This window comes from Salvia splendens, unplaced genomic scaffold (genome assembly GCF_004379255.2).
Source record: "Salvia splendens isolate huo1 unplaced genomic scaffold, SspV2 ctg111, whole genome shotgun sequence".
Classification (NCBI taxonomy): Eukaryota; Viridiplantae; Streptophyta; class Magnoliopsida; order Lamiales; family Lamiaceae; genus Salvia; species Salvia splendens.
This window is the reverse complement of record NW_024598656.1, coordinates 1-17,834: the sequence shown is the minus strand read 5'-3', so window position 1 is coordinate 17,834 and position 17,834 is coordinate 1. Positions and strand designations below refer to the sequence as shown.

Below are 17,834 nucleotides of genomic sequence, written 5' to 3'. Positions count from 1 at the left end.
TGCAGCCGTGAATTTGGTGAATTCTACATTTCTACTCCTTGGAAAATGCTTCCAAAAAGTCACACTTATTATCAACTCTTTAACTCCTTACCTTTCCCATAAATAAAATGTCACGTTTCTCATCACTCCAAACCCAACCAACCCATTCAGAGGGGGTTAACTTTTTCTGGAAACAAATTCAAGGCTATCGTAATTCGTGACAGTATTATACTAATGCCAAAAGATATACTCCCTCCGTCCAAAAAAATATGACACATTGTGAATGACACGGGTTTTAATATAGAATTAGTAAAGTAAGAGAGAAGTAGTGTTAGTGGAATGTGGGGTCCATATTATTAGTAAAAGAGAAGGGAGAAAGGTAAGAGAGAAGTTGTTGAAAACTTCAGTATACCATAGTTTTCAGTGCGGTATAATATTGTACCGAAAGATTCGGTACGGTAACGGTATTAGATTTTCCATGCCGCGGTATACCGGTATATATGCCTATTCCGATCGTCGACATATACCGACACTTCGGTATACTGTTATACCAATTGATTATTACATATCCATAAACATAGATAGATGATCCAAACAAGTATGTATTTAAGTCCAGAAATGTAACCCATATCTTGACCCTAGAATTAGATGATCTAATGGTCAGTAATTAACCAAAAACACATAAGGTCATTATTAATCAGTTTTAGGCCATTTTATAAAATCTGGATTCGATGTCATTTTTAGATCGTTTTAGGTCATCATTTATTAAAATAACCTATAAATACAACAATGACCTAAAACTGCCCTACGTATGATTTGTTATGAGTTTTTGTATTAAGATCTGGTTTTGGTATAACGGTATGGCGTACCGCAGTTCGGTATACCGAAATCACGATATGGTAACAGTATCGAAACTACCTTACCGAATTTTCGGTTTGGTACGATATCGGTGTGGTGTTTTGTCATACCGTAACTCTTGGTACGGTATACCGTATCGAACCAACCCTACACACATCAGCTCGTACGAGCGTTAGTCGACCCCGACATTCTCGTTAGTCGATATACGGGGATAAAAAGAATTAACTACATAATTTATGTGCATAATTTTTTTAAGTCATTGATTTTATAGCAATTCACATTTTATGCTAATAGCTCAATTTGAAAACAATGATAATTTCATAGTAGTACAAGTGTCCTGCTAAACTCTTTCCTTTATTTGTGGATCACAGGCACAGTAAAAGATATCGTCGCGTTTCAATTTAACTAGGATAGTGAGTGTCAAAACTAGATTGTTTCTGTTGGGTCCCAGTGGTGTACACCCGAAGTCCACATTAGTATGATATTGTCCGCTTTAGGCAAAGCCCTCACAGTTTTACTCTTGGGGTACTCCCCAAAAGGCCTCTTACTAATGGAGTTGGGGAAACCCATTTATATGCTTGCAACTCTTGTCCATTCTCCGATGTGGGATATGGTTTGCTTCACCATAATCCTCCCCTCAAACCAAGACCACCAGACCAAGACCACATGTCTGTGCCCCCCATGTTACAGGTCACCAGGTCACCCCAGCTCTTGGTCGAGCTCACACAGAGACAACGGAGAACTTACAAGCGCAATCCACCGAACCCCGAGCCACACAGGCCTAGCCCCTGAACCAGGGATCTGATACCACTGTTGGGTCCCAGTGGTGTACACCAGAACTCCACATTAGTATGATATTGTCCGCTTTAGGCAAAGCCCTCACGGTTTTGCTCTTGGGGTACTCCCCAATAGGCCTCATACTAATGGAGTTGGGGAAGCTCATTTATATGCTTGCAACTCTTGTCCATTCTCCGATGTGGTATATGGTTTACTTCACCACAATAAACCATATCCCACATCGGAGAATGGACAAGAGTTGCAATCATATAAATGGGCTTCCCCAACTCCATTAGTATGAGACCTTTTGGGGAGTACCCCAAGAGCAAAACCGTGAGGGCTTTGCCCAAAGCGGACAATATCATACTAATGTGGAGTTCGGGTGTGCACCACCGGGGACCCAACAGTTTCCATCAATTATTGTTTTTTAAAGTTTTATTATTATTAGTTGTCGATGTAAACTGATTGACATCAAACTAACAGTTAGGCTAATTATACCAATTTAATTCGAAACTTGTGTGTGCTTTTCATAAGGCCATCCACAATAGGAATAGCCCAGAAATAGCCCAGCCATAGCCTAGCCACAAACTTCTTCTGCCACATCATCAGCACTAAAAATCCTCCTGCCACATCATCAAAACAAACAAATAGCTCAGCCATAGCCTAGCCACATCACTAATAACAATTATATAAAAATGAAATAATTAACAATCACATAATATACGGAATTTAATTTACGAGACATATACGGGAAACATTAATAATACTATTAAAAATTTAAAACGTACATTAATTTTAAAAAAGAGTACAATAATTTAAAAAATTACAATAATTAAAATAAAGTACAATAATTCACTCCTCGCCTCCGTCGTCGTCTCCTCCGTCGTTGTCGCCACCCTCGCCTCCACCTCCGTCGCCACCATCGCTGCCGCCTCTGTCGCCACCGCCTCTACTCCCGCCAGTCTCCCTCCGTGCCGCCTCCAACTCGTCCTGCATGCTCATGAGTAATGTTTGAAGCAAACTCTTCTCCACGGGGTCCACCGCCGCCCGCCATTCGGCCATCGTCTTGACCATCTGAGCGCGAGTTTGTTAACGCGCGAAGAATTTGAGATCCGCTGTGGATTGGCCAAGGGGGATGTCGACTGGACCTCCTGGGAACCCCCGGTGACCCCCCTCGCCTCCCGTTGAGCCCGCTTGTGCCCAACCGGGCGAGTTCGACGAGCGAACGAACGAGGGGTCGGGACCTCCTGGGCCGTCTCGGGGAGGTCGTGGGAACCACCGCTACTGCCGCTGTAATCACCGGTATAGTTCAGTCGTTGCTTCTTCGGCCAGCCAACGTCGACACCTACTCGGAACTTCTCGGAGTCGTTCAGCACAAGATAGCAGTTCCAGTAGGTGAACTCCTTATACAACCCGGGCTGGGGGAAGGCTTTCTCCGCTATCCTCCTGTAGTCTTCCTCCGTTTGCCCACTGCTCTGCATGCGGAGGGCGTTGGCGTACGAACCCGAAAATCGGGAGACGATAACCCTGATTCGGTCCCACCCCCTCCGGCAATCCTCCTCGTTGCGTGGCCTCCCCTCCGGACAAAATGTGTGGTAGGCTGCTGCTATCTTGCCCCACAAGTTAACGATCCTCTGGTTGTTCGAAGCGAGAGGATCATCGCAAACACTGACCCATGCCTTGCACAGCGCGACGTTCTCAGCGTCCACGGTTGATCGCGACTAGGGGAGGATTAAAGAAGCGGGAAAGAAAGGGGAAAACAACGCAACTCGACCATAGCTCGAAACAAATGTGAATAGCTCGAATAAAAATCAGAGTATCTCAACGATACAAGAACTCAAAGAAGGACAACTACTTAGCGGAAGCATTTGAGAGAAGGAATATGCCACGTGTGAAGACATGACTCATTCTAAACACTTAATTTCTTCAACGGTCTTGCTCAACACCCACCGCACCCGTCACGCTCAACCTGCAATTTTTTTAAAAGAAAAGCAGGGCTGAGTACTTGATGCACTCAATGGACTCATGCCGAAAACATTTTTATAAAAAGTATTTATCATGCCACCATTGAGTGACCATGGGGTTTTAATTTTAGAAATCGCCCAAGACACTAAAATCATTTTCATCGTAAAACTCGTGACTGATCAGTCATTTTCCCATAGATGTCTACCATATCTGATCCATTGATGACAAGGAATGTGGCCACATTCCAAGTCACTAGACCGGCCGACCCAAAAGACGGCTCACGATCTCCATAGGTGTACACTAACCTGAATAGGGACTCACTCCCTAGACAGACCCGAATTCGATTATCCATTGATGGCAAAAGCCACATCAGATAGGTTCCATAGAATAAAACAAAATACGGCATGACAAATATTCATATCATTTTCACATAAAAATATGCTTTGGGCATTGCCCTTATTTAAAAAGAAAGCCCATCTCGTTCGCTTAAGTCCTTAATTCGAAATTATTTCCCTTCCCTTGATATCATGTCTCGCTTGCAAGGAATCACCTTTAGCATTTAAATAGCACATAAATCAACACAATGAATCAAGTAAATAAATAAGATGCATGCACCCTCATTAAAATCGTTTATCACGTTTCTCGGTTTTCGATTATTCGGTGGCCGCCCAAAGTTCCTCCGTTGGCTCCTCGTATTTCCACCACGATGTCGGAATAAATTCCCAAAAATTATACAAGTGCATAACTAAATTATCATAACTATTTCCCTTCGCAATTATATTTATTTCGTACTTTGAATTATTCCGAGAATTGAATAAATAATTCCCCATGATTAAATTATCAGCCCAAATATTTAATTAATCTGGCCTAAAATACTCCACCCCAATTACACGTACATCACACCCTCCATTTTAGAACAAACATCAAAAGAACATAAGAATTATAATAATTAAAGTTACGTACTCCCTTTTCCAAAATACAGGTACTGTATACTCCCCATTCCTTTTTTTTCTTTAAACAACACCTCAATAAATTAGAATAAACAATTGAACAAGAAACAAAATATTACTTCCATTCCACACCACACGTGTACTCCCTTATTCTTATTTTAAAAGAAACCAACAACACACTCTCCTTCATAAAAACCATCGGCTATTCTCTCTTTCTACTGAGTTCTTCCCCAACCATTGAACAGAAGTTTAAAACTCTGCGTGAAACTCAGTACCCATCCACAAATAAATCCCATTGGCTCTCCCTCTCTCTCCTAGGATCGCAACACCGAAAGAATGAGAAAAAAAAGAACTCCGTCGCTTGCTCCGAATCGCCGCTGCACCGGAGTCGACGCCGCTGCTGACTTCGATTCGTCGCCCACACCCACCGTCGTCGCTCGGCGCCGCAGCAGCCGCTGCGTCGCCGCTCCGGCGGCCTCGATCTCTCATCCGATTCACCCCACATAACCCCGCAAGATAAGTTCTTAAATTTATTTTTGCAAGATAAAGTTCGATTCTTTAGTTTAGTAAGCTTCGGTTTAATCGCTTAAGATTAATCACAGTGGGTATTCGATTATTAGAGTGTTGGTTTCTTTCAATTACGTTCTCTTCCATAGTGTTGTGTTCTAGCAGATTTTGAGTTCTAATTGTATGGTATGCTCTCGCATGAAGTACAAAATAGGAATTGGAATTGGGAGGAAATATACCTTGAACAGATTTCAAAAGAACAATTGGTAGCTCCCTCTCTCGAACTTGGTTCTCGATTTCTGAAGCTCGCTTCTTTGATTGCAGAGAACGATAGGAGAGAAAAAAAATAAACTGATTTGAAGATTTAATATAGAGGGGTGGTTAAAGATATGGGAGAGATTTAGGGGTAAGGTTTAGACGGTTTTAATCGTGGTTGAGGGGAAGGAGAATTCGAATTCTTCTATATATTTTTTGTAAAATATATATATTTTTGATAAATTTGGATTTGTTTGATATTTATTTGCATATCACAGAGGAGGAAAATCTCTACAGAATATTTATTTAATATTTCGGCTTCTTAAAAAAAAATTCCATAGGCTCTCAAAATAAAACGGAACGATAGTTGGCTACAAAAAAATCGACAGTAATCCAAAAACAACTTAAAGGAATAGGGAAAAGTCGGGCGTTACAGTCCACCTCCTCTGGACCTGGCTATCCTCACCCGGCTGCGACGACTCGCCCTTCTTCTTCCCCTTGCCCTTCTTCTTTGGGGCGCCCCGCACTGCTCCCCCAGCATATCAAACCCCAACTCCTCCAAGGAGAAAGTTTCAAATTGCGTGAACTGCGTCTCCGTTGGGGTCGAAGTGTGCGAAGAAGCAGTCGAAAAATCAAAACTGGGGCGATAGACGTTTTCATCCCCCGGCGTCCCCTGCGTCCCCGATACCCCCCCTGTCGGGTGTTGCATCGTCGGTACCCACCCTGTCGTCCCCTGCGTCGGGGGCTGCATCGTCATCCCCCCCAGGCATCATCTGCATCCGGGTGCCCACCCCGGCGTCATATGCACACCGGGCTGCATCCCCGATACCCCCTGCCACGCCGGCATACTCCCCCCAGCTGCCATCCCGGGCATCATCTGCTGCCACGGGTACATGTTGTAGTACCCGGGCATCGGACCCCATCCACCTCCCACGGGTACCGGGGGAGTTTGAGACCCGCTCGTCATTGGAGTACCTTCGTTGTTGTTCTCCATTTCACGTTGTTGATCTTGTACAGAAATTAAGATAGAGAGAGTACTCGTTAAAACAAGTGGTGCGAATGAAAATGACGTGCAAACCGCGTATATATAGTGTTTCGGGAAAAAAAAATCGGCTAGGCAGTGCGCTAGGCGATCCGGACGCTGCAATAGCCCCGAGCGGATTGCCCAGCGCATCGCCTAGCGCCTAAAAATCGGCGAGCGCTCGGCGGTTTTTATTCCGAAAATCGTTGGGCGGTTGCAATGGACCGCCTAGCGCACCGCCTAGCGCCGGCGCTCAGCTAGGCGGTGCGCTAGGCGCCATTGCGGATGGCCTAAGAAATCGTAACAATAACTGTATTAGTCACTTGGTTTGTTATTATTTCAATAACTTATCACACATAAAATAATGTTTCGCCTATTTTTATCATAACAACAACAATTTTGATTTTCTCGAAACACACAAAAGTAAATTTATGAACGACAGACAAATTTCAAGACATTAGACAAGATCAAATTCGGCATTAAAATTTAAATTAAAAGTTCAACAACATTTATTACTAAACCAAATTGCAAAATAAAAAAACCATCTCGATGTCCAAAAGAATGACTTCAACTAGTTATGCGGTTGCAGACGAACGGGAAGACCTTGGAGAGGTGTGGGCATTGGATCACATGAAATTTATTGAATAGATACCAGTTTCTTAAAAATGATAAAAAAAACCGCTTCAATTGATTTGGGATGACAAGAATATGCTCACTCAGTGCAATGTTAAAAATGATTTTCGATTTCACAAATTATGTTGAGTTTTATGAATGTTATTTGATTGATTAGATAGAATTTGATATGTTTAATCTCAAAACAATGACACAAATGATTAGTTTTCTAACTAAATACTACAACTATCTGTGACACAAATTAATATTGATTTAATTCAGTGCAATACAATCTCGGTACAAATTTGTAAAATCGAAAAAAAGAGATTGTCACGACCCCCCACCCCAGGGGTGTTACAAACGAGGCGATCGTGACCAAGGGACAAACATTAAGAATAGCATTTAAGGATAACAGTTCATAAGAAATGCTCAATTAGCTTAAAAGAATAATATATATCAGAGTGTATGATACACAGAGTGCAAACTCGACTTTAGCTCCAAACAAATGGGAAAAGCTCAAATAAAATCAGAGTGTCTTTTCAACAATCAGCAACTCGAGATAAAATTTTCGAGCACAATACTTGGCGAAAGAAACCATATTCAGTGGAAGCATTTCGAGAGTAGAATATTATTATGTATGAAGACATAATATATTCAGAAAATTTTATTTATAATCTTCTTCACTTTCATGCTCAACACCCACCGCGCTCGTCACCGCTCAACCTGCACATAGAGAAAACATATGCAGGGCTGAGTACTTGGTGTACTCAGTGGACACGTGCCAAAATATAATTTATAAAAACAGATTTTGTCAAGCCACTCTTTGAGTGAACTCGGGATTTTAGGAAAAGTCCGAGAACACTAAACATTTTTCTTTTCCTTTTTCAAAAGCGATCTTTCGATCTATTTTCTTGGAACATATGTCGTATCTGACAAACCCGATTTCACTATCTCTTGTTCATTCATCAGTCCATTCATCATTCATCGTTCTTTTCATCATTCATCATATCTTAACATTCAAGTGCCGGGGAAGTGGTTACCTCCCACGGTCTCCCATCAATCCATTCCATTCATCGTTGCAGTCAGATAGGCATAGTTCCAAAACAAAATATGGCTTGACATAATCTTTTCAACTTTATTTTCCTCAAAACGTTTTTGAAACATAAATCATTTTTTTATTCCGTCAAGATCGAGCATCATCTCATATCACATCAACAAGTCGAGCAAATCACAAATCACTCGATAAATCAACACATATATCACTTAACATGCGCAACAACACTTTCACTTTGATCACATATAACATGATGCTCAAACCGATATATGAAAGTTCTTGGAAACACTTTAGTTCGAAAGCCCACATAAAAACTTCTCGTAAAAACTGTACGGTAACTAGAAAGCCCACATAAAAACTTCTCGTAAAAACTGTACGGTAACTAGAAAGCCCACCTCGATCGTTTAAAGCCTTCAAGCCGTGCTCCTCTCTTTCTCCTCTCGGTGGAAGGTAAGGCTGCACTTCCTTCGATCAAAACGCAGCGCCGCTGCTGTCACGACGCTGTCGGTGCAGCCGCCGATTCACCGGAAGAGCTGCTGCTGCCGGGGCCGCTGCCGTTGCTGCCGGGAGACGCGAAGCCGGGAGGACGCTGCTGTCGCCATCCAGCCATCCCTCCGTCTCTCTCTCTCGGTTCGCCGCACCGCCGCCGCCGCTGCCACGAATCCGCCGTCGCGGATCCGCCGCCATCGGCTCCTCCCTTCATCATCTTCTCCTCTCCACTCCTCTCTCGGCTCCCCCTCTCTCTTCTCTCTCTCGGATTCTCGATTGCGAAGTAAAAGAAATGAAATGGAGGGACGTTGTATTTATAGAAAAATTTTCATAAAAGACAAAAATTCACGTCTTTTCGTTTTGATGCGACGAGTAATTAATGCGGCCGTCGTTGGAAAACGTGCCTGATGCGACGTGGTTCTTATCCACTTCTCGTCTTGATGTGATGCGGTTTTTATCCAACTTTTCGTCTCGATTTGTTGTCGAAAATGTATTTGATACGAGGTCTATTCTTTCGTGTAGGTATCATTTTGGGCTCGTAACAATTGGGTTTCAAATTGGGCTAGGAAGAATAATTGTTTGGCCCCAAAAGTGAAATACTTCTCTCGACAAAAGAAACAAGGTCGAAAAAATTTTCAAGTGCACAAACGACGGTCCTTTCAAGAACTCAATAAAAAGGTAGAAAAAGTCGGGGTGTTACAGAGATAATATCATACTACTTCATTTGTCTATAGCCAATTTTATTCTTTTTATGCCCGTTAACAAAAAATAGTTGTATTCCATTTATGATTAGATTCCATCTTTAACTACGCAAGTCTTGATCTCCACTAATAAATCTCTAAACGCTTTTTTTTCTTCTATATCTCTTTAATATTTATCAATTTTTTTACTAAAACTTAGTTAATCAAATATCAAGACTAGTGACGGTAGATAGAGAGATCATTAGTATTATTGTAGAGTATTTTGGTTTTATACGACAACTTAAAAATCTAACAGCTTAAATTCTAGCTTTATACGATAACTTAAAAAACATGTCTGATAACTAATGAACTTTCGATTTCATTTTATTCCCCTAAGGGAATCGAATTTATGCAAAATTAGGCTTTCATGCTAAAAAGTAGTACCAGTTAAGCACGTTCGACTGCCTCGTGCTTTAAAGCATCATTAAATCGTCTAGAATCCAATTCACTACCAAAATCAGATAATTCAACACATAAAATTTTTAATACCTATGCAAAAATCACAAATTCTATTATCTCAATATAGATAAACAAAATATCCAATAAAAAGGAGTACTCTAAAAATATATTAGAGTCCCCAAACCAACACTTTCCTCATTTAATTCCACCAACCCCAAGATTCCAAACCCACAAATTTTCCCTCCACACTCCATCACTTCACACACAACACACACTGAAAGCAAGAACATTCTTATACTTCTTCTTCATCATCTTCTAGCATGATTCATTCTCAATCATCAACAATGCCTCCGTGTGCTCTACAGTTCTAATGCTAAATAAACTTAATTACTTACATTTAATCATCTCATATCTAGTAACGGTCTCTACTTAATCTTTTCACTTTTTACCTTTGTCTCCCCACATTTCTTACACCGGCCAAAGAAGTTTTACTAACATAGCCAAAAACAATTTAAATCTTAGTACTATTTAGGGCTGGGTAAAAATACCAAAATACCGAAATACCGCACTTACCGTATCGAAAAAATACCAAAAATATCGGATTTTCGGTATACCGCAATTTTCGGTAAGGTATCATACCTTACCAATTTATTTCGGTACGGTAACTGTATGAATTTTCATATATCGAGGTATACCGGGGTATACCGAAAATACGGTATATACCGTAATTTTAGGTATATACCGAAAATATGGTATATACCATAATTTTCGGTAAATACCGATATCAATATATGCCAAATTATATCAAGTAAATTCATACTTTTACCAAACAAATAAATATTTACACGTAGAAATCAAAGCTTGCCTCATTATAGTTGTCGGGTAATCATGTAAATATAAAATCAAATAAACTCAATTAGAAAAACTTGATATCGTTGAATCAATTAGTTTCAAACAAATATAAGATTTTAGTTAAATTAGTTCCAAACAAATATCGTTGAACGATTATGTGATTGCGTGGAGTTTAATTGTTGCAGTTTTTTTTATTGAATATGTTTGAGTTTGATTAAATTTCATGTTTTCTAAGTATTATTGAAAATTTATTTTCATTTGTGTTTGTATTTAGAATTATTTACAAAATAATGATATTTTGGTATGTCGTATTGTAGTCCGATATACCGTAAAACTCTGGTATACCGCAAAAGTACGGTATACCGAATTTAGATATGACATACTGAAAATAAGGTATGGTATCTGTGGAATTATGGACCACCTTTTGGGCTTGGAATTAATTCGGCTGGGCCGTTTTAATTGATGGCCCGTTCTAAGTGTAATGAGTCCAACTCTTCTTGGCCCATTACTTTTGGAGCGATTACCCGATGGCTGCCACGTGTCATCTTCACCCGGATTATGACGCTGAGCCGTTGGATTGTGAGGTGTGTTTTCTCTGAGTCTTTAATCGACTCTCAACTCTTCACTCACTCATTCGATTCACTATTCTCTCTCTCTCTTCTCGAGCTTTCGCTCTGCCTTCTCTCTAAGAAACTCTCTCTCTCTCTCTGAAACTCTGGCCGATTTTCTTCTCCGATGGCTTCGATCTCTTCTTTTTGGTGAGGATCGAGTGTTATCTCTCAACCTCTGCGTTGATCTGGAGATTTGAGTGAGTTCAAACGGTTGAGTTTGTCCCTGTGTGATTTCTAGGAGGTTTATCGGTTGGTTTCTTAGATCCGTGAGATCCGAGGGTTCTTGAGGCCTTGTGGCTATGATTGAGTCAGATCTGTGGCGTGAGGTAGCTGTAAGTGGTAGCAGTCGGGTAACCCTAGCTCGGGGTTTAGATTGGTTCCACGGTGCTCCCTTGTGACTTGTTGGATAGGACGGAGGAGGTCCTTAGCCCTGGTGTAGTCGTGGTTGCGACCCGAGCCATTTCTCTGTTCCTTGTGTTCTGTTTTTGTGTTTACAGTTTTAGATCCATTCTGGATCTGTTCCTTATATTACTAACTGATTTCTTGAGTGTGCAGGTGAATTGTGGTGAGAAGCCTGGTACTATTGCAAGAGGTTAAGTCTTGTAATAGATTAGGGTTTAGTCTACCAATTCTTGTACTCCCTGAATTGTTCTTGTTTGTAATATTTGGTGTTGTACTTGGCTTGTACCTTCTGAGATTAGCCATCTCAGTCTCTGTCATATAAAAAGAGGTCCCGGTAATTAGTGAACCCCGAGTAATCTGATCCCTACAGTATCGATATTGAAATTTGTCATACCGAAAATAAGGTATACCGAAGTTCGGTATACCGAAAATTTTGGTAAGGCAAAGGTATGATTTTTTCTCATATCGAATTTTCGGTAAGGTATAATACGGTATGATGGTTTCGCGGTAAGGTATACCGTACCTACCCACCCCTAGTACTATTACATAGTAGTAGGGCTGGCAATTTTCGACACGACACGATAATCTGACACGAATCCGCACGAAATTATTGGGTTGGGGTCAAGTCTTATTGGGTCTGTGTCCTTATCGGGTTGACCCATTAAGAACCCGAAAATTTCAGGTTGGGTTCGGGTCGGATGCGGGTCGGATACGGGTAACCCATTAAGAAATAATATTATTATTTTTATTATTATTTAAAAAATATATATTACTTTAATTTTTTAATTTCTTATAAATTAGGTTTAAATAGTATAAAACGAATTTAATTGTGTAAATTAGGTTAAAAATTAAGGTTTAATCGTGTAATATTAGGTTTTAATCGTGTAATATCAGGTTCGGGTTGTTATCGTGTCGTGTCAACCCATATTATATCATGTCGATAACGGGTTCGTATCGGGTGCGGGTCGTGTTCGGATTTGAAGGTAGCAGGTCGGGTTCGTGTTCGGATTTACAGATTCCTTAACATGTCGGGTTCGGGTTAGGCCTTATTGGGTTGGGTCATTATCAGGTTGACCCGATAGCGACCCAATCCGCACGATTTGCCAGCCCTACATAGTCGTACTATCTATCTAGGGATGCATTTAAATTAGGAGCAATTTGGTAGGAAAAATAAATAAATAAATAAATATAATAAAAGTATGTTCTTTTTAAATTATTTTTATTTATACAATTTCTAAATATATGAGTCAATCTATTTTATTAAACTGCTAATCTGAATAGGATCCCAATATATACAATATATTACATATACAAAATGAAATAAAGTGTCTTTTTCATATTGCGATCATTGACTTATTGTTTGACTACGCAGTGCTATATGGAGTATATTTATTCTATATATATTATTTCCTAGGATTTAATACTTTTATCTTTCTTTGTAAATTTTTAATTGACAATTACTTATTAGTGTAATTACGTCATCATTTTGATATATGTTTCAAAAATTTTGGGTTCATTATATAAAAACATTGTGTTATATCTACTGGGATAAAAGGAATTAACTGCATAATTTTTTTGAAGTCATTGATTTTATAGCAATTCACATTTTATGCTAATAGCTCAATTTGAAAACAATGATGATTTCATAGTAGTACAAGTGTCCTGCTAAACTCTTTCCTTTATTTGTGGATCACACGCACAGTAAAGATATCGTCGCTGATAATAAACAGTATCTAAAAAACAATCATTTACACAATACATCTAAATTAACAATCTCTTATGGAGTACTAACAAATAATTCAACAAATTTTTTAATCGCATATTGGGTTTTCTATCACGTATATGGGATTTTTCTATGAGAATTAATATAGTTTGAAGCCCAAATAGATTATTACGTTTCAATATAACTAGCATAGTGAGTGTCAAAACAAGATTGTTCCCATCAATTATTGTTTTTTTGAAGTTTTATTATTATTAGTTGTCGTAAACTGATTGACATCAAACCAACAGTTAGGCTAATTATACCAATTTAATTTGAAACATGTAATGTGCTTTTCATAAGAAATCGTAACAATAACTGTATTAGTCACTTTGTTTGTTATTATTTCAATAACTTATCACACATAAAATATGGTTTCGCCTATTTTTTTCATAACAACAACAATTTTGATTTTCTCGAAACACACAACAGTAAATTTATGAACAATAGACAAATTTCAAGACATTAGACAAGATCAAATTCGGCATTAAAATTTAAATTAAAAGTTCAACAACATTTATTACTAAACCAAATTGCAAAATAAAACACCATCTTGATGTCCAAAAGAAAGGCTTCAACTAGTTATGCGGTTGAAGACGAACGGGAAGACCTTGGAGAGGTGTGGGCATTGGATCACATGAAATTTTCTCATCAGGACACACGAGCTTCCACCTATATCTTTTTACCAAATTGTGCATTAGTAGTAGTAATTCCAGCCTCGCAAACTCTTTGCCAGTGCACATCCTCGGCCCCCCGCCAAACGGCACAAACGTAAAGGGGGCCGGCCCCAACGACTCCTCAAATCTCGATGGATCAAAGTCGGCCGAGCTCGGATACAAGCTTGAGTCCATGTGTGTGTTGGAGGCGCTCCAAAACAACTGACATAAATATCAATCATATCATATCACATGCAACGATAACTAGAAATGTACTATATCGAGTATATAATATACCTTCCAGCCCTTGGGGATGTGGTAGCCCCCGTAGCTTATGTCAGTCAAGGCTTCTCTGAAACCACCAATGACGGGCGGTGTAAGCCTCAATGCTTCACACGCAACGCTCCATGTGTACTTCATCTTCTGTAGGTCCTCCCACTGCACGGACTCACCTATGCCCTCATGCTCTGCCATCATCGTCATCAACATCAACTATCATTATTTATTATAAAAATAATAAAGTAAGAGAGATAGGTAGGTAAACACATATACCTTTTGAAACCTTTTCATAAATATCAGGGCGTTCCGCGAGACACTTGATCGTCATGGTGATGGTGACACTAGTGGTATCGTGTCCCGCAAAAAGCAACATGAGAATATTGTTGACAATGACAGAATCAGTCATATACTTGCCTCTCTCATCCGGGGTGGTAATCAGATGATTAAGAAGGTCTAGTTTCTGCTCGGAGCTAGACCTCCTCGCTCTCACTATCTTGAGCACTTCATCCTTGATCGCATGCGTAGCTAACTTCCCTCTCCAGAATCTCGTCCCGGGCAAATTTATCGGAAACGAGATTAACCCTGCAAGGAAAATATTAAACATAGAAGCTAGCTTCCCGATATGCTCCTCATCCTCGAGCCCCATGAAAAGCCGACACGCAAGCCCAAACGTGTACCGCTTGATCGTCGGGAACACTTTGACCTCATCTTTACCTGTTCAGTGCCAAAAGAATAAAATATGCAAGATAACAAAAATAAAAAAAATAAAAATAAAGAGATAATAAATTAAGAGAAACTAAATAAGACCTTCCCAGTGAGTCTTGATATGCTGCTGACAGACCATTTCCATAGTCTTGATATAGAGCTTCGAGAAGGCATCGGGGGTCAAGAACAACGCAATCATCCTCCTCATGAGCCTCGCCTCGTCGCCCGTGCTCGTGGCCAAGCATGGCCCGAGCAGCTTCCTCACGGAGCCCGGCCACCACACGGTCACCGACTTGCTTTCGTTGCTGAACAAGAACTTGTTTCCGGCAGCTCCGCACATGAACACCATATTCTCCCCCATTAGAGAACTCTTGAAAACTTGAGAATCGTATTTCTTCACCCTCCTCCGCACAAACTCCTCCGGCTCACCGTCGACCGAGGCACGGAGGAACTCGAGCGATTCGCCCACGAGAGGCCAACCGAGGCTGCCCGGGGGCAGATTCGGGTTCCGATTTCTTGACCTCCTAATCATCATAGCAAAAATTATGGAGATGAGAAGAGCTGCAATGGTGAAAAACAAAACTGCATCCATTTTTGTTTGTGTTTGTGATTGAATTGGTTAGTACTACTTCTATATATACAGCATTAACAACTGAGGCTTATTAATTGATTTTGTCATTTTAGTCACATTACTCACATTTATTATTTAATTACAACTGATCTATAAAAGTGTAAATCTTCCATTTACCTTAATATTTCTTCATTTCCCAGCTATTTAAGTGGCAATCACATAAAATTGAAAATGGAACATAAATTCAGCCATATCTTTTTTATATGCCAAGGGCCAGACGTGTCTAATAATTTGATTCCATTTTTTAAACTGAAATTTAACAAAATACAATTAATTAATGATAATTCTGTTTGTTGCCTTTATCCCACTAATTCGAGACACTTTTATCAAATTTGCTTTTATCCCATTTAAATAGTCCCGATAAAATTTGCTTTTATCCCATTCAAATAGTCCCAATAAAAATTTGCTTTTATCCCATTCAAATAGTCCCAATAAAAAATTGCTTTTATCCCATTCAAATAGTCCCAATAAAAATTTGCTGGATCCCACTTATCGGAATATGCTAACAAATTCACACTTATTATCAACTCTTCAGATTCCTTCCTTTTCCCATAAATAAATTTGTCACATTTCTCATCCCCTCCAATCCCAATCTATCCCAGAGACCAAAAGATGTATATTCCGTTCCTCCTTCTAAATTAACTGAGCCATTATTTTTTTTTCTAACGTCTCAAATTAAATGAATTATTTTTTCTTATTCAATTAATTTGCTATTTATTGAACATTTTTGGTATTTTCTTCACAACTCTATTCCTAACAAACTTTTGTTTTTTTGCACTTCAAAAGTCTAAATAAAAATTTGGTGAATTCTACATTTATACTCCTTGGAAAATGCTTACTAATAAGTCACACTTATTATAGACTCTTTAACTCCTTACCTTTCCCATAAATAAAATGTCATGTTTCTCATCACCCCACACCCAACCAACCCATTAAGAGGGGGCTAACTTTTTCTGGAAACAAATTCAAAGCTATCGTAATTCGTGACAGTATTATACTAATACCAAAAGATATAGTCCCTCCGTCCATAAAAAAATATGACCCATTGTGAATAACACGAGTTTTAATATAGAATTAGTAAAGTAAGATAGAAGTAGTGTTAGTGGAATGTGGGGTCCATATTATTAGTAAGAGAGAAGAGGGAAATGTAAGAGAGAAGTTGTTGAAAACTTTCCTTTTTAAAATGTGCTCCATTTTTCTTGGACAATAAAAAATGGCAAATGCGCTCTATTTTCGTGGATGGGAAAGTAGTATATTTTGTTCTTCCTAAATCAACTAAGTCATTTTTTGGACATGTATCAAATTAAATCAATCATTTTTCAACAAAAAGTAGTGGTTTTCTTATTTTTCACTTTATAATAACTTATTCTAGTACACCGTATTTTACTATTTTTTATTTAATTACCTTTCTCTTACATATAGTATTCTAATTTACTAAACACCAGTTTCTTAAATCTCGCAACAGAAACGGTTTGATTAATATGAGATGACGAAAGTATAATCACTAAGTGCAAATGGTAAAAGTTGTGTTCAGGTTCGTTAATTAGTATAATCACTAAAAATGTTTTGGTTAATTCGATTCCCTACAATCTCAAGAAAAATTAGTCTTGGGCAAAAAAAAAGAAAATGAGATATCATACTTTCTTTGTACATAGCAATAGTCATGTACACAAACTAGTCATATTAAGCTTCATCCACTCAATTTAAACAAGAACGTTCTCCATTTTCTTGTATGAATATTTTTTCATAGGAACATCAAACCAAAAATACATAAAACTGCAATTCATATTTTTCGCTATTCCATTAATCGTCAATTATTATACTGATAAATTCACTTTTTATGTACATATGAATTATTTTTTCACAGGAACTTGTTTTTAATTAAAATGATAAACTTTTTCCAATTGATATATATTAAAACAAATGTTAATATGTTATTATTTATAAATTTAGTTATTATTTTGTACAAGACTAAATTGGTATCGTATATATAGTTATTAACAGTGTTATTTTTTGTATCATGTAAATATTGCTGAATATAATTATAATTTAAACTAATTTAAAAAAATTAATGATTCTTAATCACATGGATGTTACTCTAATTTTGTTAACATCACAATATTTGAATATTTAACCGAGCAAGTTCATTTATTTGAGAAGAAAAGGAACAAATTTAGTTTATGAGTTTATCCAATAACGTATATGGGCTTTTTTCTATATGACTCTTAATATAGCTTTGAGGCCCAAATGACTTATTGCTTTCTTATTGGTCCACGTCATTTATAAGCAAGCCTATCAATTTAATTTGGAGTGAGAACTATGAAAATGACTGA

At 38.6% G+C, this 17,834-nt stretch overlaps 1 protein-coding gene across 1 annotated transcript; it reads right to left on the bottom strand.

The window, feature by feature from the left end:
• Positions 1-13,808: 13,808 nt before the first annotated feature.
• LOC121788656 (beta-amyrin 28-monooxygenase-like) lies at positions 13,809-15,462 on the bottom strand. The gene is made up of 4 exons (XM_042187286.1): positions 14,973-15,462; positions 14,439-14,879; positions 14,184-14,353; positions 13,809-14,108 (listed from the first exon to the last, which is right to left on the bottom strand). Exons 1-4 carry the CDS (start codon positions 15,460-15,462, stop codon positions 13,809-13,811), a joined length of 1,401 nt encoding a protein of 466 aa, XP_042043220.1.
• Positions 15,463-17,834: the final 2,372 nt, after the last annotated feature.